Source organism: Micropterus salmoides, unplaced genomic scaffold, assembly GCF_014851395.1.
Source record: "Micropterus salmoides isolate LMB-PRFRI ecotype aquatic unplaced genomic scaffold, ASM1485139v1 Ms_hic_scaffold_1, whole genome shotgun sequence".
NCBI classification, from domain to species: domain Eukaryota; kingdom Metazoa; phylum Chordata; class Actinopteri; order Centrarchiformes; family Centrarchidae; genus Micropterus; species Micropterus salmoides.
The window spans coordinates 47,794,666-47,816,944 of record NW_024040040.1 but is presented as its reverse complement, the minus strand read 5'-3'; the positions used below and the strand labels follow the sequence as shown (position 1 = coordinate 47,816,944).

Here is a 22,279-nt window from a genome sequence, read left to right as displayed (position 1 = left end):
AGCTGCAGTAACAGCACTTTGACAGAAACTACTAAGAGCTTCAGAACATGGTCTAAGCTGCAGCATTTATTGGGGGAAATGTGTCTTTTGTCTTTAAAATGTCAGAGGCTTTTACTAACTGTGTGAATGGACTACTCACAGGTTTACAGTCTTTAATGCAGCACTGTTTTGGCTCAAAAGGTTTATTCACTTCAGTTCCTGGGAGCCCATTAGCATCATGTTCTCATTTTGATCAATAGACCATAAAAAAAGAAATATGAACGGTACCAACAACTGAATAACCTGTGCAGTACATGTACAGAGTTAATTCCCACTGGTATAGATATCTAAAATCTGAAAAATTCTTGCAGGGTGTTGATGGAAAAGATGGAGATCCAGGGCCTGTTGGGGACAAAGGAGACAAGGTGAGGCAAAGAAATATTAGCAACATAGCATGCATCATTACAAAATATTCTAACTATGGACAAAGAAACACAAGGTACTACATTGAGAAGTCCACTTGTTAATGTATGTATTACCAGCAGTGCAACAACAGCACCCCAAAGTGGATACAAACTGTTGAATTCATGTGATACCTACCCAGAATTCCTTCCTCATAAGTGAATGTACAGCACACCAACCAGGAGCTGCCCTCCTGCTTCTGCCAATGCTGCCTTTTGTATGAGCTCACTCTGATTTCCCTTGAGCAGGACTCTAATGCTCTGTTAGCAAAAACAATTACACACAAACTAAATAACCATCCAAACACAAAGAGCCCAGCTCTTAATGAGGTGACCCCGTGGACTAATAAAGCCAAAGGGCTCGTGTGTAAACAAGTATGTGCCTTTTGTGCAAACCAGAAACTGTGGTCGCTCTCTAGTCATTGCTGAAGTTCATGCCATTTTATTATATTATATATTTGACAGGGAGAGCCTGGTGTGAGCGGGCAACCAGGACCAAAGGTAAAATCTATTATTTTATTGCATGTCATCCCTGACTAGACAATGAACAACCATTACTGATATTGGTAGACATACTTAAATTTGCCCTTCATATTGTTATTGTACCCAAAGTGATATTTGTACAGTACTTTTTTACAAGGTAATTCATACTCATTTTTTGCCCAACTGCTTTTATCCAATTTCTCTCCCTCCATCTCACCCCTGTTTCTACTTTTTATTTCAAAGTTTGTTTTCACTCTGTATCCTGCTTTTCCATTTGCTGTTTCTCTCCCCCTCGTCAGTATTGACGGTCCATTTCTCTGCCTCGTCCTTTTACTTGTCTTTTTATGTTAACCTCTCCCCTCTCATACTTTTAGTTGCTTTTTTGGTTTAACTGAGTTCATGATCATTTTGAATAGGGACCATATCGCATCTCTTGCAGGGAGATCAGGGCCCTCCCGGGTTTCCAGGCCTACCGGGCTCAGAGGGTACACAAGGGCAGCCTGGTCCCAGGGGTCCACCGGGTCCCCCTGGTCCCCCTGGAAGAGGCTTCACTTTGGAGTTGGAGGTACGGACCGTCCTTCATGACGAGTCTACTTACAGTACGGCTCAACCTGTCACAGACAGCATTAGTATGATTGTTATCATAAGGAATTAGAAAATGCTGAAATTGATTGAGGGGTTATTGTAGAACAGTGGTTGGCAACAGGCGGCTTGCTTTGATAGCAGAAAAATAAAACATAAGTTCATAGCAGCTGGTGCTGAAATAGACCTCAGTCATGACAGTCACTTCCTCTTAAGTGATTGTGCCTCTAAAATAAAAGCGTAAGAAAGTATTTTGCAGCAAGGCTTCATTTCGAGTTTATTAAGAGCTTTTACTTTGAAGAGTTCTGAAGGACAATTCAAAAGAGTCTCTGCGTGCTTCACACACCTCAGAAAAAGCAGTCAGTAAACATGATTGGATTCCCCTGAATTTTCTCAGGGAAAGGAACATAAGTGTCCATAGATTTATGAATGCATATCAAACGCCGGAACGCGCTCACACTGCAGCACATGCTTTATGTGAGCATGCGCGAAAGTGGCCTTTTATTCAATTTGTTTAACAAGGGAGAAAAAAATATCCGCAATAAGATGTAATCAATCTCACAATTTACCCATCAGGAGTCCCACTCTCTACTGACAGAGCTAAACGTGCACATGATTTAATATGGTTTGACTGTGTTCTGGCCCGCCATATAACGGCTTGGAAAAATTTGGCCCGATGCCAGACTTATTTGCCGACCCCTGCAGTAGAGCATAATATCTACACAACTTCCTAGCCCATTACTGCCTGGTCTCTCACAACACAGAACCACCGTTTTTATGTCATATATCACCAAACTAGATTGCAATGTGTATTATAAATGTTTCAGTTATCAATTGTTCGCCATTTCAATTTGTCGTCTTTTCCAGATGAAATGTGGCGTGGTGATTTTCTGAATGTTATTTAAACGGTTAAACATGTTGGAGACAATAACTTCACTCACAATTTGATTATAATGAATATCTTTTTGTCAAATGTTTTAGGACTTGGAAGGATCTGGGACACAAAATGGTTTTGGAGTTGCTCTGTCCAGAGGCCCTCAGGTACAGCTGCATTGAGTCTGCACCATGATATTTATCTTTTGTTTTTTCATAATACAGCATCACTTTTTGTCACCTCAGACAAATTTACTTGTATTTGTTACACAGGGTCCTCCTGGAATCCCTGGACTTGAAGGACCCAAGGTGAGAGATTTGTGTGTCTGTGATATCAGCAGTATTAGTCAAATTGTTTTAACTGTCAATCTGGTGTCATGCCATTTTTTTCATCCTCCTTTGCCTCTCACAGGGTAAAGATGGTTTAGACGGCTCCCCAGGAAAGCCAGGGCAAAAGGTGAGTCTGCTGTCAAGTTGTTTTTATACTTTTTGAGATGTGAGGGTTATCTCATTATGAGTCCGACAAGCTTATTAAAAGAGACACTGTCCTCTTACCATGTCACGGTTCTCATTGAAATGACCCGACCTCCTCATGTTGCCTCCCTACAGAAATTAAGCTTCACAATATATTGCAGTGAATCTTGTAATGAGAGTCTAACTTTGCCAATCATTTTACCAAGTCTGGTTCCGCGTGTTTTTCGCTTATTATCAATTCAGAGAAGGTTGTATGTGAAACAGACAAATAAAGTATTTTTGTTGTATTTTTAATTCATTACATGGGGCTCGTGGAAATGCATTTTATCACTAGTGAAATGATGGAAGCAAGTTATCTTATACCAGTGACATGTATGAATGATGGCTCTCTTTGTGGTCTCTGTAGGGGGAGCCAGGTGCAACAGGACCACCAGGGTTTCCAGGACTGGATGGACTAAAAGGGGAAGAGGTCAGTAAGTGGATGGACTGATAGATAAATGAACAAATGAATGATTTCATAATGTTTTTATTTATTTATTTTTTTTTTTTAAACAAATTGTTCAGACTTAATTTGACTGGCTTTTATAGCTGGAAATATGTTTTTTAAAAATTGTTTTAATTTACAACATGTATTTCTGTTTTAACGTAACATTCAACTATACAAAGACACAAGAACAACATGTATTTGGGATAAGATTAAGGATATAGCATTGAAAAATACTGCTAATAACTGAATGTTTAACTTATTTTGTGTCACGTACAGGGACCAAAGGGTCACAAAGGTGATCCAGGACAAAAGGTAAAACCATTAAGGATGTGGCCAAACTTACACACACTTCTATATGTTTTGTAAGTTTTGAAGCATTTCGTGGTGGTAGTTACTAAAAGGCTAAAACGTCAAACATTTTTACCAGGGAGAGACAGGACGGGACGGGCTCAGTCTGCCCGGCCCTCCAGGACCACCTGGACCACCAGGACCCATTATCAACCTTCAGGATGTAAGTAGCACTTGACCACAGCTGTTCAAGACCAGCCAGTGTACTAAGAACTTTAATTATATTGTGTAACCAGTCAGTTTGATTACCTTGACAACATTCTCCTTCTGTCTCTTATCCAGCTTCTACTTAACGATACAGATGGTGCCTTCAACTTCTCAGGGATTTTTGATGCTCAGGGACCCGCTGTGAGTATCTGACAAAGAATCTGTCAATAAGAGACCAAATGATCTTGACGTTGTGACAGCAGAACATGTGTGGTTAGATAGCTGTTTTGGTTTTAGTGTAACAGTCCTGTGTTCCATTTAATGCTTTCAGCTGTCAGGTTTCCTTGTCCAAACAGAAGTAACATCACAAGCGTTGTTCAGACAAAGAAGTGCACAAACATAGATATGATGATATAAAGAAATAATTTTAACTTGACTTTATTCATGATAGTCCACAATTTAGATATGGTGTTGTCCTCATCTTAATTTTGCAAATGTTTGCAGGGACCTCAGGGTCCAAAGGGTGACTTTGGGTTGCCAGGCCCTCCAGGACTGAAAGTAAGTGGGAAATGCATGCCTCGTGTCTGCTCACATACTGTACTTACCACAAAACAAATAGTTTCTGTATACACACAGTTTTAATAGAAGTTGATATTTGTGTACATGCATGTTGCATATGGTTTATTTGTTTGTGTGTGTGTGTGTGTATGTGCAGGGTGAAAAGGGTGAGCCAGGCATTGTCATCACAGCAGATGGATCCACGATGTCAGGCCTGGCTGGTCCAATGGGACCCAAAGGAGTCAAGGTTGGATTTGTTGTCACTTTATTATTTTTTTAATTTTTACTCTCGGGATCCAGATAATTTTCCTCCAATTCTTCTTTTGCATCCACCTACTTCAGGGTTTGAGTGCCACTATAAACAGCTTATTGTAGAATAAGTCATAGAATATATTCAGTAGAACAGTACACATCAGTGTAAACGTATCTTTGTTTGCAGGGAGACAGTGGTGTACCTGGACCCGCTGGAATTCAAGTAAGTATTAACAGCAAGCAGCAAAGGAATTTTTTTTTCACTTTTTCAGGATTTATAACACTTTTAATTGCTATGGATGCATTTAAGATACACTGTTAGTCACTTTTGTTTTGTTCCCAACAGGGGCCTATAGGACCACCAGGACCCAAAGGAGAATTTGGTTTTCCTGGAAGACCTGTAAGCGCCATGAACCCAACATTTGATTAGAAATGCATACCGACGCTTCCTTGTGTGTGGTGTTGTTTTTTTGTGCTCAGGAAATTCAGGTTACGAATATATATTTACTCTGTTCCTTTCAAGTAAGAATAGTTTCTCCTCTATTAAAAACACAGCTTCTCAACGCGTAGTTTAAGTCCAATACACCCCTGCTGTTGAAAAAGCTAAATTAAATCACACATTGTATCAGTCAACAAATTACCCAGTTTCCCGAATTTCCAATCCAACTTTCCATACTGTTGTTGTAACTTGATGATGTCTGTCTTTGTAGGGTCGTCCAGGCCAGATGGGACCAAAGGGAGAAAAAGGGGACCCCGTAGGCGTGCAGGTGAGTCACACGCCTGAGCCGAATTGACCCTTCGCTAAGCCCCGCCCCCCTCAGTTACTGTTGCTAAGTCCGACAAACTCTCAGCTCTGCACAACAACATCATTAGGTACAACAGAAAACACAGCAAAACAAGTCTCCACAATAACATCTTGTACAACACCGAGACACAGCACAACAACACAAACATTTAGGTATTACATGATACCCTACATAGTACTGTTCACAAAAACAACAGAACATTTGAAAGTTGTATTCTGGCTGTCAAACGGACGTGGAAAAAATTAAAGATAGAAGCTAAAGCCTAACGATCACACAGTACAAGTGAACCTCCGCATCCCCTGACGATTGAGACAAAAGACAACGATATTAAGGATGAGCACTGTTCCTGTATTCAATATTACAATCATCAAAAAGCAGAACAGTAGGGCTTTATTACCTTACATACAGTAGGAAGTTAGCTAACTAACATTACATTAGGAACAATCCACAGCCGACATTTTCCTGGATTTACTTCTCCTATCAACCTCTCTGGGTCGCGAGTGTAACTATTACAAGATGCCCCAGGAACAGCGTTTGACCATATCTTGGAAAAATAAAGCCAAAAAAAAGCTATAAAACAACTTTTTGCATTAGAGTCTATGGAGCGCATCCATGAAAGTGTCGGACCTCTGTTAGAGAGAGACATCTTATACTGCGCTGTGATTGGCCAGCTGTGTATTCAGGGCGTGGTTTAGTGAAGGGTCAGTTAAGAGCATGTGAAAAGATTTTAGAGGTTTGTACAATAATACAAAAGATACTGGTTGAGAATCTGAAACAGGTACAGATTAAGTACAATATTGTGCCTGTTTGATGTTGATATTACTTTTACAAGTTTTAAAGTGCCCTTTTAATAATAATAATAATAATAATAATCCTTATTTGTAGAGCACTTTTCAAAAACAAGTTACAAAGTGCTTTAACAAGTGTAAAGAATAATACAACAAAACAAGATAAGAGCAAGATAGTCTCTGTATATTTAAAATTTTGTATTTGTTTCTTGAATTTTTTGTCTTGTCTTTTTCATCTCCTCTGTTTAGGGACCTCCTGGCCGTCCTGGGCTGCCAGGCCGTCCTGGAATATTCAATTGCCCCAAAGGCGTAAGCGCACATACATTCAGTTCTCACTCATTTCTTCTCAATCACCAGTTGTTTTTTATTCATTATGTGCTCACTGTCCTCTCTCCTCTCCTGGTTTCTGAAGACGGTGTTCCCTATCCCTCCCAGACCCCACTGTAAAATGGATGTAAGTTTCTGTCAATGCAACAATATTGCTGATAAAACTAAAACATTGTTTTTGTATTTTAAATAATCGGTCTTCTTCCTGCTTTGCCTTTATTCTAAATCATATATTAATTTTACTCATGGTGACTTGAAGATTAAAAGAAAGACATAGGAGTCTATGCGATATGCGACCATGTGTATTTCATTTCCTTTATCACATGCTGTATAATAGTCAATGCCCAGATTGAACTACTTTATACCTGTAGTGACATTTATGTATCTACAGTAGGGCTGGATATGGCTAAAAAGGTTATCACGATAAAAAGTTTAATATCTTTTGATATCAATAATTATCACGATAAGTATCAAATAGTTATTTCTTTCGAGTTTAAAGGTTGATTTTTGCTCCTGAGTGAAAGTTGAAGAAACCTGATGGTTAATTGGGGTTTAAACTTTATGGTCAACACTTGAGGCCAAACAGTGGATCACTTCATGAATCTGATGTAGAACATTAAAAACAGTTATGGTAAAATCTTTGTTAGCAAATATGCATGAGTAAAATTAAGTAAAGTGTTTTTTTTTTAGTCCTTTTTTCCTTGACAAAATAAACATCTTAATAAAAAATGTAAGTCCTTGAATATTTAACATGCGTTATATTGTTATTGAAATAAAATATATTGCGATAATTATTGTTGTTTTCGTTGTCCAGCCCTAATGTACAGTAATTCACGTCTCCTAATCACAAACTCTTTTCCTTTTGTGTAAAAGAAGTGCATGTTGCTTTGTGTAACACTGGTACTACCTAACCTTTAATCACTCAGAACTGTCTGAGGATGGTTCTGAAATACTCCTGCATGCTGCATGTCCAGGCTGGGAAGGTGAAAGCTCATTGCCAAAACAATAAGGAGGTAGTACTAAAATCACATCCACAGAAAATCTGCATGTATCATTTGCATGTTGATAATATTAATAATACAGATTGGATGATTTAATATTTGATAATGAAACATTTCTGATATTTAATCAGAAATAAGCTTTGTTGAGGTCCTCACTGACTAATATATTTGTGCTCCATTATTTCAGCTTAATCCCAATGGAACCATTGTAGTTGGTAAGTTGGGTCATCTCTTTTGGTTTGCCTTATTATAAACACTGAAGTCTGTTTTAACCAGGTTTATGTCAATACAGACCAGCTTCACAGAATACTCGGGATAGTAGCAGTACAAATAAATTTTATTTTTCCTTTTAAAACTCACTGCATCAAAAAGTCTAAATTAAGGAAGCACAATTAGGTTATGTTTTCTTTTTGTCTTCAAGGTAACTGTCAGACAGGACTAAAAGGAGAAAAGGGAGAGAGAGGCTTTCCGGCGCCAACAAGTGAGTCAACAGAATTAAATCAAATCGAAGAAATACAGCGAGATAAAGATTACAAAAACAAAAATTAGTTCATTTAAACGCCTGATCTTTTTATTAAGAGGGACATTTTATATTTCCTCTGTAGTTTCCCAACATTTCCTAGTATTAAATAAAATGTATCATGAACCTGTGAATAAGTGGTTGGTTATAATTAGTAGTTACCCCCTCCTCTGTTTTCTCTGTTCTAGACTCATTTCTTCCCAGGGCAGTCTGGGTAAGTTTCACATTATATTTCAAATCTTGTTTTGGGACTTGCTGCTTTATGTGCCATCGGACTCAGTGTGTTTGTTATTGTCTGTGCATGAAATCGCAGGGGGCAGTTGGTGACCAGGGTATGAAAGGAGAGAAGGGAGACAAGGGGGAGGCAGGGTTGACCGGGCAGCCAGGTATCCCGGGCAGACCAGGACTTGTGGTGAGTCAAGTTTCCATGCATCGTCATCTTTTCATCGCATCGTGTCATCTTTTGTGACAATGTTTTAAATTTTGAAATGATAACTTCTTTGTGAAACATTTCAGGGACCTAAAGGAGAGTCAGTTCTTGGTCCGCAGGGCCACCCTGGGGTGCCAGGTTCTCCAGGTATCCCAGGCTATGGCAGACCAGGACCAGTCGGTCCTCCTGGGCCACCGGGACCTCCAGGTCCTGCTTGGTCATCCTCAAGATATGGCTCAGGTACATGTACACATAATACTGTATAGAAATAGCCATTTAAGTTTACCATTTGTGTAGCTGATGAGGTCAAACAGTTATAACGAGCTTGTATGAAAGGTGTTTATTTCTGTTAAGCAGCTTTGACCATTGCTGGCCCCCCTGGACCTCCTGGACCAGCTGGACCTCCTGGACCTTCTGGTAACACGGCATTTGTAAGTGAACCTGTTTCTTCTGGCCATGTTGTTGAACTACATATAGATGATACACCAACATGCTTAAAAACATTGAACAGATAAATCATCCTTTGTTTCTGTAAAATCAATACCATAACAATATGAAAGTTTCCAGAGATAGGAACAGTTTTTCTTCTATTTGTTTTTCAGCTGAAAACATTTTCGACCCGTGAAAGTATGATGCAGCAAACCCTCAGGGATGCAGAGGGAACTCTGGCTTATGTCACAGCAACAGGAAGTCTCTACCTCAAGGTTTCCCAGGGTTGGAAAGAGATACAGGTACTGACTGCACTAGTCATGTGTATTTAGGTTTGGTAAATCCCACATTAAATCAATCTGTACTAAAGATATACATTAATATCAATACTAAACATCACATACACACATTAATCAGAATATTAAACAGGGTCGTTATGTTTGACTACAGCATGACCAGTTATGTGACCTTCTGGCTGAAAAATAAAGCTGCAGCTACAGAGCTGCAGCTTTATTTTAAAATTCTATGCATGTAGGTCAAGTCTTAATTGATGTAGCAAATAAAATGGTGTAACAGCTTTTTAATTGCTTTTTGGTTTATTACTTGGACCTTTTCATGGTCAGCAAAGCACAGTTAGTTTTTTGATTTCCCTTTGAAACCTGTCTAATTTTTTTTTTACTCACTGGCTGTGTATCAGCACTACAACAACACTACCTGACACACATTTGAAGGCCAAACAGCCTCTTTCTTTGAGAAGATGATCAATAATTAATCAAACTGTGTACAGCAGATATTGGATGAAATGCGCTTTATTGATTTAAAAAAAATCAAAAGCATTTCATGAAACACAGTTCTACAAGTGCAGTGTTTGTACAGTCATGTTCATTAGTCATTGATTTATTTTCTCATCAAATATACAATATTTGCATATGTTCACAAAGTGGTTGTTTCAGGGTTTTTGTTGAAGATCCAACACATGTAAAAATAATGACAATGTGAGCTCAAATAACACAACATACAATATTCTCTTTTTCTGTGTTTTTCAGCTTGGCAGTCTGATCTACCTCTCAAATAACATTATTCCACAGGATGAGGTACCTATTGCTTTTTTTGGCTTTTTACTCAGTATAAAAAACTATTGTGGAATGTTGTACTGTGCATCCATAATTTAACAATCAACTGTCATTTATTCATTTAGCCTCGAGTTGCGTATCAAATAAGAGGACACACGATGGAGAGAATACGTTCAGTTAAAGAAAGGGTGAGTCTTTAAATAGCATAACTGTCTTAATTTAACTTTTTTACATTTGAGTATTGATTTCTGAATATTCTACTACAGTGTATTTGGAGAGGGATATTACATAACATACAACATATTACATAACACATTTTTTTGTAAAAACTCATGGACAATTTGTATTTATTTGGTTTTCACAGCATATTTCTCTTTATTTGACTCAAATACATATTTTTGGTGGTCTTTGTATATCATTCTTTAACCTTAACAGTTAGAATGGACTGTTAGTATGTATCCTGCAGTGGACTAACACCGATCTGTTGCTTCTTCCTGCAGCTCAACCTGGTGGCCTTGAACCAGCCCCACTCAGGCGACATGATGGGGCTTGACACGGCTGACCGGATGTGTTACGAGCAAGCCAAGGCGATGGGTTTGGCTCCAAACTACCGCGCCTTTATTTCTTCCCACAGGCAAGACTTGGTCCATGTGGTCTATCCTGGTTTCCGGGACACTCTGGCAGTTACCAACCTTAGGGTGAGTCTGCTCCCCATGCTGACTACACTAAACTAGGCTCGTGTAGAGGATCCCCCGAATAAGTTGTTTGTTTTTTTAGGGAGACGTGCTGTTTAGGAACTGGCGGTCAATTTTCAATGCTGACAGGGGGCCAATTGATGCCAGGATACCCATCTATTCCTTTGACGGCCGGGATGTTTTAGCTGACCCCTTCTGGTCAGTAAACTTGATTGTTTGTCCCTTTGTGTCTATCTGTCATGTTGATATTTTGTGTTGTGTTGATATTTTCTGTCATGTTGATATTTCTGTCATCTACCTGTAAGGCCTCAGAAGAACATCTGGCACGGGTCCAACAGCAGGGGTCTCCGAGTGGTGGACAAACACTGTGAGACATGGCGAACGGACCACATGTCTGTCGTGGGCCAGTCATCGAGCCTGATCTCAGGTCTGCTTCTGGGCCAGCAGACGCGAAGCTGTTCCAACGAGTACATTGTTCTTTGCATCGAGACCCACAAAAACCTTTAAATCCCCCTCCATACCACTCTACCAAGGAAACCAACCATCCCAGCCGCCGTAAATGTTTAACACTCGAGGAAAAGATTTGAGTGTCTGTCTTAGAAAAGGGCGTCGTTTTCAGCACATCTTTGGTGCTACGTGTAGCATTTTGTGTTTTTTTTTAAAACACAGGACCACATTTAACAGCCTGTCTTTCACAAAGATGATGTTAGTACTTATTTTACTTCTCCCTCTTCTGACACCACTGTGTTCTTTCTGAGGAGCAAGAAGATTTCAACAAACTCTTGACAACATCTGGGAAGGGAAGCTAAAGCAAAGTTGATGCTAGGCTGTGGAACAGGAAGACATTTTGTGGATTGTTTTGATCCAAATTAAAAGGAATGTTTCTTTGTGTTTTAGAGCAATCCAGAAGATTTCCCCTTATATTCAACCTGGTGGCACATAATATAAAATGCAACATAGAGGCTGATGAAAGCTGTCAGTTTATTTCTACTTACACGCAGCACCTTTTATTCTATGAAAGTGGACTCATTTGCAACTCAGCAAATCTGTCACTTTACAAGAATTGAACATGACTAGTGCAGTAACACAAATGGCTTTCCCCCCACATGGTCACCCATATGTGTTAAGAATAAGACGTCTCTTTATTGTTTAAGTTTATTGTCTCTTTGTTCAACAGACTGAAAGTAGAGACTTAGGGGTTGCAGGAATCTTTACCTGTTTGAACAAATAATAGCTTTCCAAAGAGTACTTTCACTGTTATGTTTACAGGTTGTCATGGAGAGTTTTAATGGCTTAAAAAATTCAGTACAACTTTATTCAATCCTTTAAGGGCAAGAAGTTTGTTTCCCCATAGTCCCTCATCCAACAGTGGGATGACCAGACAACCAGTGTTGCCAAGTAATTTTTGATGCACTGTACTTTATTTTTTAAATATTTTCTAGATTAACATTTTCATCCTTGAAGGTGTTTGTGTTGTAGCTTCTCATACATCTTGATGATCTCACTTCTTAGCAGCTCTATCTCTCAATAGGCTATTTAATTTAACTACAATGATTTATTTATACCGTCACAGCACATACCACGAAATCAGATGATTAAATTTAAGAATGTAATTTATCGTTTGTTGTTTATCAAATGACTGTTTCTTCTCACTCTTTGTCTCTTTTCTATTTTTTTTTGTACAGTTTTTTTTTTTTTTTTTTTTTTTTTATGGTCATAGATTTCTGGAGAATGTTTAACAGTTGAGACAAAATTTTTCACCTAGTGTAGAGATACAGTTGAAACGAACTAAATATTTTCATGCAGGAAAAAAAGAATACTAAAAATATTCCAAGGGGAAAAGTGAGAGCACATGTTTTTGTTTAAATATTGGTGCTTTGTTGAATAAAGTTTTTTCTTTTCATAACCTGACATTGTTTTATTGTCAATACATTGTGAAAAATAACTCAAAAGACCATCAGACTGCATGTAACTAACATGTAATGGTAGAGACAGACATTTCAGTGTACTATATTGTTGCATCAGATAGAAGCAACAGGTACAGAGTACATTATTTAGGAATATATGGATTTTGAAAAAAAATATACAAACAATACTTCATTTTAATTAAAAGGCTGCTTTGAATAAATTGAAAAAAAGTGATTTAGTTGGATTTGATATCTGAGTTTGAAAAACCTATATTAGCAATATTTCCTTTTTGAAAGTAGCCCATTGAATTGTTTTTGATAAGGATTCTGTAAAGCTGCCCTAATCAATATTGTTATGGCTCCAATGACTATGTATAATGTGAAGGGGGTTGCTCATAGTGACAACTTACAGAATTACAACTTGACTGCAGTTTCCCTCATGGGGTATTTTTCCAGCTTGTTGTTTTGGTTTCACAGCACGTAACTTCTGTTGTTCAGTCTTGCAGCTTTCATCAGCTTTGTTTTCAGGCCCAACAGTCAACTGTTTTTTGGGCCCCAACCCCCCCCCCCCCCTTCCTACTCTACTTGCCCATCACCAAATGGCGACTAGTTGGTTACCACAGTGGCGCCTTTAGCAGCCAATGAGCCAAACACGGCCTTTGAAAAGGGATGAATATTGGACTTGTATTTGGCAGTCCCAGGGAAATGGTTCTAAACAAATGCTAACATTGCTGTATGATCTGCTTGATGTGTAACAGGCAACAGTTTCCTCACGTGTTAGCCATAACAACTTTATAAGGTGATCATCTGTCAATCTTATGTTTACAGTTTGTTGTGAGCCACCAAACTTCCCCAAAAAATGATTACTGCACCTATTTGGTTATTAGAACTATGTACAAGATCAGAGCAGGACCTGTTGTTAAAACACTAAATTGCTCTTTAGTATTTCTTTGCTGCAATTTTGTGGTACTTATTGGCCAACATATAGTATACACCCTTACCAATATAGCTCATAAGCTAAAATAAGCCACATATCTAGGCCATGTAAATATACCAGCTGGGCTCCAGTTTGAATCTTTCAGCACCATGGAGAGAGACACGGAGGCAAATGTTCTTAATCTATTTAAATATTCTTTGCAAAATGCAAGGAGTACATTACTGCAATCTTTCAGAGGAGTTTTTACCATATAATTGGACACCTGCTGTACATTTTAGCGGACTACAGCTGCTGTTATCCATGTAGAAACAATCCACAAATATGTCAAAGGCACCATTAAAGCCTACATAAACATTTGCCATTCAAAACAATAGTTTTTGGTGGAGTATTCCACTCTGCTAACCTGAAGTTGGTATTTATCAATATTTTGTCGACTAATAAATCTAATGGAAATAATGGTGCTATAGCAATCATAGTCGTATACAGTCCTGTATGCCTTTTGTGAGTCATTGTGAATGTGATTATTGGATAACTCTGTCCTCTACAGAAGGTTGAAGGTTTTGTAGTCAGGATCCAAATATAGCTCTTCAAACACATTTTCCTTCCAAAGGTCAGCTTTTTTTGTGTTTTTTCTGTCCATGCCAAGCAGCTTTCAGCTTGTACTAAGCTGATAGAACACATGAGAGAGGAGTAGAAGAATATAGTGTGCTCTTACTTTACTTTGACAACATAAAAGTCTTTTTGAGGTTGTCTTTTATATTGAAACACTTGAACATGACTGCACTCCAGGTACTGTAAGCATTTTTTATTTAATGACACATTTGTAATATGCAAAATGTATCACTGACATTACCAATGTACTCTTTATTTTGTTTTTAACCAAAAGACTGGACTCAGTTTAACTATATTCTGACTTTAATGTGAAGGTCCTGGTCATGCTCCACCTGACTGCTGCGGCAGCTGACGCTCAGACTTTCCAAGGGGGCAATTGCCCCCAGCCATCTGTTCAAGAGGACTTCAATGTTACAAAGGTAAAATACTAATAGAATATTTTTCAGAGCCATTCTGATGACTTTTGTTGTGTGTATTCATTTGTTTACGTTAGTCTTGTGTGTACTATTGCCTATTTGATACTTGTAGGTATGATATAAACAGGTAAAGGTTTGTGTCTTATTGAAAGAGATTCCATAAAACACAGCTGCCAGCTGCTGATGAACTCAGTCTGGTGACCAACAGGCTCGTTAACAACCTTTGTGCTTTTCACCTTCTAGTATATGGGCACCTGGTATGAAATAGAGAAGCTCCCAGCTGTGTTTGAGAGAGGAAAATGTAACCAAGCTACATACAGTCCTCTCACTGATGGGACGGTCAGCGTTCACAATTCAGAACTGCTGTAAGGATTTACCCCCCCCCCGTTGCCTGTGTAAAAACAATGTTCCCAGTGTTTTATTTGGCTAAAAGTTGTATTCATATATCACCTGTCACTCTGCATAGGAATAAGAAGGCCTAAAGATGGATTTGCATTTCTTGAATTGTTCGTTCTCCCTTTTCTCATTTTCTCCCCGTTTCCCTCTGCACAGGTCCAATGGGAAGATCAATTCAATTGAGGGTGTTGCCAAAGTTCAAAACTCAACTCAACCTGCAATTCTGGGTGTCAGCTTCTTTAAAGGTAATTATACAGCTGATGTATTGTTTTTACAAAATTGAGCTAGTCTGTTTTACTATTACAATGCACTATTTTTTTTCTATCCATATCTGATTGCAGGTGTTCCAGATGCTCCCTACTGGGTACTCTCCACAGACTACCAGTCATATGCTCTGGTGTACTCTTGTTCTGACTACCTCGGTTTTTTCCACATTGACTTCGCCTGGATCCTGGCTCGCACTCGGGTGCTGACTGAGGATGTCATCGGCAAGTTACATGAAAGGCTGGCTTCCGCTGGTGTAAACACAAACCGCCTTACAGTCACCGATCAGACTGGATGTGATGTCATGACCTGAGGCATGATCAGAAAAATGTAAAAGGAGAACAAAAGCTAAATACCTGTTTTGAACAGTAATGGAAATTCCAATATGCTGTGTGTGCAGCTGTGATATACCAGACAATGTCATTTATTTAGTGTTGAGTCTACAGTCTTCAGACTTACTGTTTTACGGTTGAACATTACAGTTAAAGTTAACCATTGTGGCTTTATCAGTTCTGAAACAATTGAAAAAAATTAATGGTTTTCCACTACTAATTAGGGGCATTTTGTTTTCAGTTTGTAATGAAGATGCAATTTCTGCCTTTTAGGTCATTCTGCTGTTTATGCTCATGCATACAACATATTGGACTACATACAAGTTGTATAGCTCATTGTGAAATAATCGTGCTCTTACAGTTTGTGTGGGTTCCAGCTTTAAGATGTCTGGTTATCATGACAAATGTGAATATTTAATATAGGCTAACAAACATAACAATTTAATTAAATTAATCTTTGGGAAAAGGTTTCAATTATAATTTATTATTATTATGAATGTATTTAGTATTTCCAGAATGTATGTGTTGTAGGGCTTTTTCCTCTATGTTGTTACACTTTAAAACATATTTATTGCCCAGCTAAATTTTCAAGAGGTTCAGGAAAATACTTGACTTCAAAATAAAAGCGTAACAGCTTAAAAGTTAAATCGGCAAACGATGTATGTATATATAATCTGTATCATTAAAATTCAACTTTAAAGATTTGTTTTGACCATAGACTGTGTGGTTTTGAAATAATCTAGTGTCGGCGCAATGAAGAAAATGGGTCAAGTCTACACGTAAATTGGCATTTTCCAATTTAAACAACATAACAAATTAACTGAAATAACAATCACCACACAAAATGTTTGCATCTTGCTGGTTAATTAGTAGTTTATTATCTGTGGTGGGGAAAATAAGAGTCGATAAACGAGGTCATTGGAGGTCAAACGTGGTGCTTTTATTCTGTAGGTAGCCCGGAAGTGTTGTCACTGTTATAGACTACAGTGTAAAACGGCAGGATGAGGAAACTGAAACGCGCTACGTTATGTTTTAGTTTTAGAAATATGAGTTTGCTGCTGTTTTGCATTTGTCTTTCGTATCTACCGTTTTATTCCTCAGCCAAGAGCAATGACAGACCCATTATTGGTAAGTTTATTCACACGATATTTACTGCGACATCACGCTAACCTCCGACTAACTAGCTAACTTAACTGTGTTATTGTGGTGACAGCATGCATACAGACAGAAGCGTCGAGTCACGTAACTACGTGCTTTAAACTGGCTGTGTTTTTATTATTTTAAAGGCGTACTGGCTCAAGAAGTTTACTCCCCTAAACAAAGTCAAACAGCTTACATTGCTGCCTCATATGTCAAGTTCCTGGAGTCAGCAGGAGCAAGGGTTGTACCTGTTATGTGAGTTATTAACGTTACCTAACTGACTTCACAACAGCTTCTCTAACTGCTCTTTTATACGCCATGTGTGTTTGAACTTAAACCTTTAACCTCCCCCTGTCATTTCTACAGGATTAACCAGACACTGGAGGAGTATAAGACACTGTTCAACTCCATTAATGGGTAAATGTGTTATTATAATAATAATAATAATAATAACCAGTTGAGCAGTCAAAGCCTCTGTGCTACGTTTGGGGAAGTTTATTTAAGCAGTGGCTCACGACAGGCCGTAGTAGACGCTTATTACTGTATATCACAGTTAAGGGGCTTTGTTCGACCCGACGCGTATATCACGGCCTGAAGTGAGGTATTGCTTTTATAAAACGGTTACCAAGTGTGGCAAAAACAAAGTAGCCTAACAGACGCACTACAATTTGACTTTGTTTTATTTCATCAACCATTTTTCCACATTTCTTCATGAATCCAAAAAGTAGTTGCCCCAGGCTGACGGTTGCTAAGCAACATACATCAAAGGCTAGAATTACTAGAACTATTTATTTATGCGCGTTGCCGTTTATTGTGCAGCCACTAAAAACTGTCCAGCGTCAGTAGATTGACTTTGGTAACTTATAATATGCTTTGTTCTTGTGTGCTGGCGGCAAGCACTGCGTAAAATAATAACACTTTAATATTATACCTACCACGAAGGGCGGGAAATTGCGTCTCTCCTTGAGCAATAGTCTTTTGAACAGGCTATTGAAATTTAAACTTTGTTGCAATATCGCAGACGTCTGGGGCGAAGTAGTGGACTGCTGAGCGTGTTTGTGTGTGTGAGAGGGAAATGTTGTATCACGTAAAAAGCAATGATTTCTCTTTCTTATTATTTATTTCTCCATGCCGAGACTCAGATTATAACTCGAACCCTGTTTGTCGCGGAGTGATACGGATCTGTGCGAAGGAATTTGACGTTATAGACGCTCATTATATCACTGCTATGAACCAATCAGATTGCTTGATTTGAGCTACCCGTTTTAGAATTGGGGAGATATACAGTCCCCTCCAAAAGTATTGGAACAGTAGGGCAAACTCCTTTTGTTTTTGTTGTTCACTGAAGACATTTGGGTTTAAGATCAAAAGAGGAGTATGAGACAAGATTTCAGAATTTCAGCTTTTATTTCCAGGTATTTACATCTAGATGTGTTCAACAATTTAGGACATATCACCGTTTGTATTAGACCACAGCATTCCTAGGTGAGCAAAAGTGATGGAACAAATAATCTTAATGTTAATAACATTTAATATTTGGTGGCATAACCCTTGCTTGCAATAACTGCCTCAAGCCTGCGAACCATCGACATCACCAAATTGTTGCATTCTTTATTTGTGATGCTATTCCAGGCTTTTACCGCAGCTTCTTTCAGTTCTTGTTTGTTTCGGGGTGTTTCTCCCTTCAGTCTCCTCTTAAGGAGGTGAAATGCATGCTCTATTGGGTTAAGGTCAGATGATTGACTTGGCCAGTCTAAAACCTTCCACTTTCACCCCCCTGATGAAGTCCTTTGTGTTGTTGGCAGTGTGCTTTGGCTCATTGTCCTGCTGCATGATAAACCTCCTCCCGATAAGTTTCAATGCATTTCTCTGTAAATTGGCAGACAAAATGTTTCTGTACACTTCTGAATTCATTCTGCTGCTACCATCAGTTACATAATCAATAAATATTAATGAGCCTGTTCCAGAAGCAGCCATGCACGTCCAAGCCATGACATTACCCCCACCATGCTTCACAGATGAGCTTGTATGCTTCGGATCAGAAGCAGTTCCTTTCTTTTCCCACACTTTGCTGCTGATGAGTGGTTTGCATCTTGTGGTGTGGCCTCTATATTTCTTTGAACAGTGGATTGTGATATCTTCAAACCTGCACTGTGGTGTTGGTTATGTTTTGGGGGTTTTCTTCGCAGCTCTCACGATATTTCTGTCATCAACTACTGTTGTTTTCCTTGCCCGACCTATTCGACATTTGTTGCTCAGTATACCAGTAGTTTCTTTCTTTTTCAGGAAATTCCAATTTGTTGTGCTCGATATGCCCAATGTTTGTCCAAAGGCAACACCGGGGCAACAAGAAACATCCGTCTGTCACGTGATCCAATATTTTTGCTCACAAGTTTGAAAAATGGGTGGGTTCAAACAAAAAGGGTGATATATCCTGAGTTGTTCATCTAGATGTGAATACCAGGAAATGAGAGCTGAAATTCTGAACTCTTGTCTCATACTCATCATTTGATCTTAAACCCAAATGTCTTCAGCGAACAAAGGAATTGTTCCAATACTTTTGGAGGGGACTGTATTTATGTCGTCATTTATAAATGTCTTCTGACAAAATAACATGTGCTGACAGGTTTCAGAAAAGTAAACTATTAACTTTATGTACAGGGGTGGACAAAATAACAAACTTGATGATACCAGTAAAGCACTGCAGTTGGGAGGTCATAATGCTTACTTTTTGCTCCAAGTCCATTGTTGTAAATAGATTTTTATTTATTTATTTTTTCCCAATGCAATTTTTCCATGTTTTGCCCATGTCACTAGCACCTTTATCCTTGCCACATAACAGAGTATTGCTATGTTATGATTAATGCTCCAGCAGCACCTACTGTGAATCTTAATTACAATGGCAGATGAACAAGTTTGTTGTAAGTTATCACAACTTTTGTAAGCAGGTTTTCAAGGCAACAATAGGCTACTTACAGAGGTACAAAGAAGCTTTTTAGTTGATACCAGATGAATATTTGGTGGAACAGTTGCAAATACAGTAATTTAATGTGGAAAGCTGCAAACTGGCGAAACGCCTGACAACACATTGACCTAAAAACATGTCAAATTGAGTTGAATGTAAATAGGAGACACAAGCATATTGAAATGTAACATTTTCTATTATTTTGTCCTCCCCCTGTGAGTTTTCTTTCCAAAAAAGATACAGAACATTTTGTTTATGACCTCTTTGTTTCTTCGCTAATCGTGACTCAGACCATGTTGTGCCTTTGATTATAGGATCCTTTACCCAGGCGGGGGTGTCAGCATTATCTCATCTGGTTATGAAAGGGCTGCAAAAATCTTCTATGAGCTTGCTATTGAGGTAAAAGCGTAAAATACTAGCAACCAGATTTTAGTGTGTGGATGCTGGATTATGCTGCAATACTGTATGTTATGTTTCAGGCAAACGAGAGAGGCGACTATTTTCCTGTGTGGGGCACCTGTCTCGGGTTTGAGCAGCTGACCTATTTGACGAGTAGAAAGACAGTGCTGTCAAATACCAATACAAGTGGTGTGCCATTACCTCTGAACTTCACTGATGGTAGGGCTTTGTCTCAATAGATGTATTATTTATTCCATATTGTTGAGAGAACTCTTAATCAGCAGCGTATGAATGAATGATTTGTTTTTAAATGTGAAGTTTCTTTCCTCCTCTGTGCCGGTAAATAAAATGTCTAATAAGACATTTGAGGACGTCATCTTGGGCTTTGGGAAACACGGATAGACATTTTTCACCATTTTCTGACATTTTATGGACCGAACAACTATTAATCGCGAAATTAATTGACAGATAAATTGACAATGAAAATAATCAGTAGCCCTAGAATACATTTAGCCCTCAGCTCTGAAAATCCAGGTCCAACTAACTTTTGAAAATTATGATTAAAATGAGCCATAGGTCACATCTTATTTCTTCCATGTTGTTCGAACATCATGCTTGATCTTAACTCCTAAACGAGTCATCAAAACGTAACAGTTAGCTTGACAGTGCTGAAAAGGTTAAAGGGTCACATTTGCTTTTAAAATAGTCCAGTTTGTGGTGCTATTGCTCATTTCACAGCATTTTATGAGACTAATATTTTGATCAGTTTCCTTTTCATGTCTGTAGTGGCACAGTTACAGTTAACAAGAAAAAGATGGATCTTCTTTACATTAACCACCTTAAATATCCCGAAAAAACTCAATTTTGTTACTAATGATCATAATGCCATGACTTATTTCCAGAAATCAAAGGCAGCAGGATGTTTAAAGGCTTCCCGGCTGAACTCATGGAAGATCTGGCTTCTGAGCCGCTGACAGAAAACTCTCACAGGTGGAGTTTGGCAGTGTTGGTACGTCATTTATTACCATTTTAATGAGAAAAGGGTTCAGTCACCAAGATTATTGACATGTATAATAAGGAGAGCAGTGTAAGAGCCACACCACTGCCAGATAATGCCAATATTGTTGTTTTGTGGTAAAATATGCGGCTTTTCCCCCTTGAACAGACCAGCCAATTACATGTGTCTCCTCCATAGAAAGCAGGTTGTGGGACTGTAACTAACCTCTGTTTCCTTCAGACTTATAATACAAATGAGGAGCTGAAGAAGTTTTACAAAGTTCTCTCCACAAATACGGATGGAAAAATAGAGTTTGTGTCAACGGTGGAAGGTAGTTACAATGCAGTGTCACTTTATCTGTACAAGTTTACAGAAAAATCACACTGAAGGGGACTATTTTAATGAGTGCTTGCTCTTCCCTTACCTCTCGGCAGCGCATGATTACCCAATTTATGGGACACAGTGGCATCCAGAGAAAAATGCATTTGAATGGACGAGGCCTTACATTCCACACTCTTCATCAGCAGTCAAGACCACCTTTTACATGGCTGAATTCTTTGTCAGTGAAGGTATGCACATGGCTTTATTTTTGGTTCTTTCATTAATCGGCAGCTGCACGATAGAGGCTTTGTGATCTGTAAATCTGAATGCATTTTTGATTTCTGTCCTTACAGCCAGGAAGAACTTGCACAGATTTGAGTCAGAGGAGGATGAGAGCAAAGCGCTGATATACAACTACAATCCTGTTTATGCTGGGCCCAAGAGTGGCTTCCAGCAAATATATTACTTCTGATTTATTCTGATGTCTGTTTGCAGAGTGCTTTCTCAATCAGTGCTATCTCAGTCACGTGACTTTAGAGTGTTTGCAGATAATGACTTGTTTGATTTTACATTTGCTGCTCATTCCATCTGTTGAATCTGCAACAAAACCAGAAGTAAACTGGAAATAGGATGGAGGTTTATCTATGCAACATAACATTTTTTTAATCCTGCCCTGCATCAAGCTTTATGTTGGATACATAAAGCTTGATGCAGGGCAGGATTAAAATAAAAAATTTGCTTTGTGGATGCTGTAAGTAGGTTTACACAGTAATTAAATATTACAGAAAGTGCAGATGGTGATAGTTTGATGATTTGTACAACTACAAACATAAAAGATTTTTTTTAAAGCTGTGTAAATCAATATTTTTCCATCAACAGT

The 22,279-nt window shown here is 38.5% G+C and overlaps 3 protein-coding genes across 3 annotated transcripts in view; all 3 read left to right on the top strand.

Annotated features, from left to right (window-relative positions):
- The window catches only part of LOC119912643 (collagen alpha-1(XVIII) chain-like), a 58,390-nt gene extending 45,766 nt beyond the window's left edge, over positions 1–12,624 (top strand). Inside the window, exons 16-44 of the mRNA XM_038731931.1 lie at positions 351–404; positions 906–941; positions 1,363–1,488; positions 2,487–2,546; positions 2,652–2,687; positions 2,791–2,835; positions 3,259–3,321; positions 3,616–3,651; positions 3,767–3,850; positions 3,970–4,035; positions 4,339–4,392; positions 4,550–4,639; positions 4,832–4,867; positions 4,991–5,044; positions 5,355–5,411; positions 6,488–6,547; positions 6,651–6,692; positions 7,754–7,781; positions 7,988–8,047; positions 8,275–8,300; positions 8,400–8,498; positions 8,603–8,756; positions 8,874–8,947; positions 9,119–9,247; positions 9,992–10,039; positions 10,144–10,206; positions 10,519–10,716; positions 10,796–10,911; positions 11,019–12,624. Coding sequence (XP_038587859.1) covers positions 351–404; positions 906–941; positions 1,363–1,488; positions 2,487–2,546; positions 2,652–2,687; positions 2,791–2,835; positions 3,259–3,321; positions 3,616–3,651; positions 3,767–3,850; positions 3,970–4,035; positions 4,339–4,392; positions 4,550–4,639; positions 4,832–4,867; positions 4,991–5,044; positions 5,355–5,411; positions 6,488–6,547; positions 6,651–6,692; positions 7,754–7,781; positions 7,988–8,047; positions 8,275–8,300; positions 8,400–8,498; positions 8,603–8,756; positions 8,874–8,947; positions 9,119–9,247; positions 9,992–10,039; positions 10,144–10,206; positions 10,519–10,716; positions 10,796–10,911; positions 11,019–11,220 — 2,196 coding nt within the window. The 3' untranslated portion in view covers positions 11,221–12,624. The remainder of the gene's footprint in view (positions 1–350; positions 405–905; positions 942–1,362; positions 1,489–2,486; positions 2,547–2,651; positions 2,688–2,790; positions 2,836–3,258; positions 3,322–3,615; positions 3,652–3,766; positions 3,851–3,969; positions 4,036–4,338; positions 4,393–4,549; positions 4,640–4,831; positions 4,868–4,990; positions 5,045–5,354; positions 5,412–6,487; positions 6,548–6,650; positions 6,693–7,753; positions 7,782–7,987; positions 8,048–8,274; positions 8,301–8,399; positions 8,499–8,602; positions 8,757–8,873; positions 8,948–9,118; positions 9,248–9,991; positions 10,040–10,143; positions 10,207–10,518; positions 10,717–10,795; positions 10,912–11,018) is intronic.
- A 1,563-nt stretch (positions 12,625–14,187) lies between these two features.
- On the top strand, positions 14,188–16,283 carry LOC119912685 (apolipoprotein D-like). Its single transcript, XM_038731977.1, has 5 exons — positions 14,188–14,346; positions 14,484–14,588; positions 14,829–14,950; positions 15,138–15,226; positions 15,323–16,283. The coding sequence occupies exons 1-5, from the start codon at positions 14,332–14,334 to the stop codon at positions 15,556–15,558; spliced, it is 567 nt and encodes a 188-aa protein (XP_038587905.1). The 5' UTR covers positions 14,188–14,331; the 3' UTR covers positions 15,559–16,283.
- A 256-nt stretch (positions 16,284–16,539) lies between these two features.
- Positions 16,540–22,247, top strand: ggh (gamma-glutamyl hydrolase (conjugase, folylpolygammaglutamyl hydrolase)). The gene is made up of 9 exons (XM_038731966.1): positions 16,540–16,705; positions 16,864–16,972; positions 17,084–17,134; positions 19,997–20,081; positions 20,162–20,300; positions 20,984–21,090; positions 21,319–21,409; positions 21,513–21,647; positions 21,753–22,247. Exons 1-9 carry the CDS (start codon positions 16,579–16,581, stop codon positions 21,869–21,871), a joined length of 963 nt encoding a protein of 320 aa, XP_038587894.1. The 5' UTR covers positions 16,540–16,578; the 3' UTR covers positions 21,872–22,247.
- Positions 22,248–22,279: the final 32 nt, after the last annotated feature.

What these genes read in the sequence shown, in the direction of transcription:
- ggh (XM_038731966.1), top strand. Translation starts at nt 16,579, where the DNA reads ATGAGGAAACTGAAACGCGCTACGTTATGTTTTAGTTTTAGAAATATG. An exon ending in TCTATGAGCTTGCTATTGAG is followed by an intron (nt 20,082 to 20,161) that starts GTAAAAGCGTAA and finishes GTTATGTTTCAG; the next exon opens with GCAAACGAGAGAGGCGACTA. An exon ending in ACCTCTGAACTTCACTGATG is followed by an intron (nt 20,301 to 20,983) that starts GTAGGGCTTTGT and finishes ACTTATTTCCAG; the next exon opens with AAATCAAAGGCAGCAGGATG.
- LOC119912685 (XM_038731977.1), top strand. An exon ending in GTTCACAATTCAGAACTGCT is followed by an intron (nt 14,951 to 15,137) that starts GTAAGGATTTAC and finishes CCCTCTGCACAG; the next exon opens with GTCCAATGGGAAGATCAATT. An exon ending in GGGTGTCAGCTTCTTTAAAG is followed by an intron (nt 15,227 to 15,322) that starts GTAATTATACAG and finishes ATCTGATTGCAG; the next exon opens with GTGTTCCAGATGCTCCCTAC.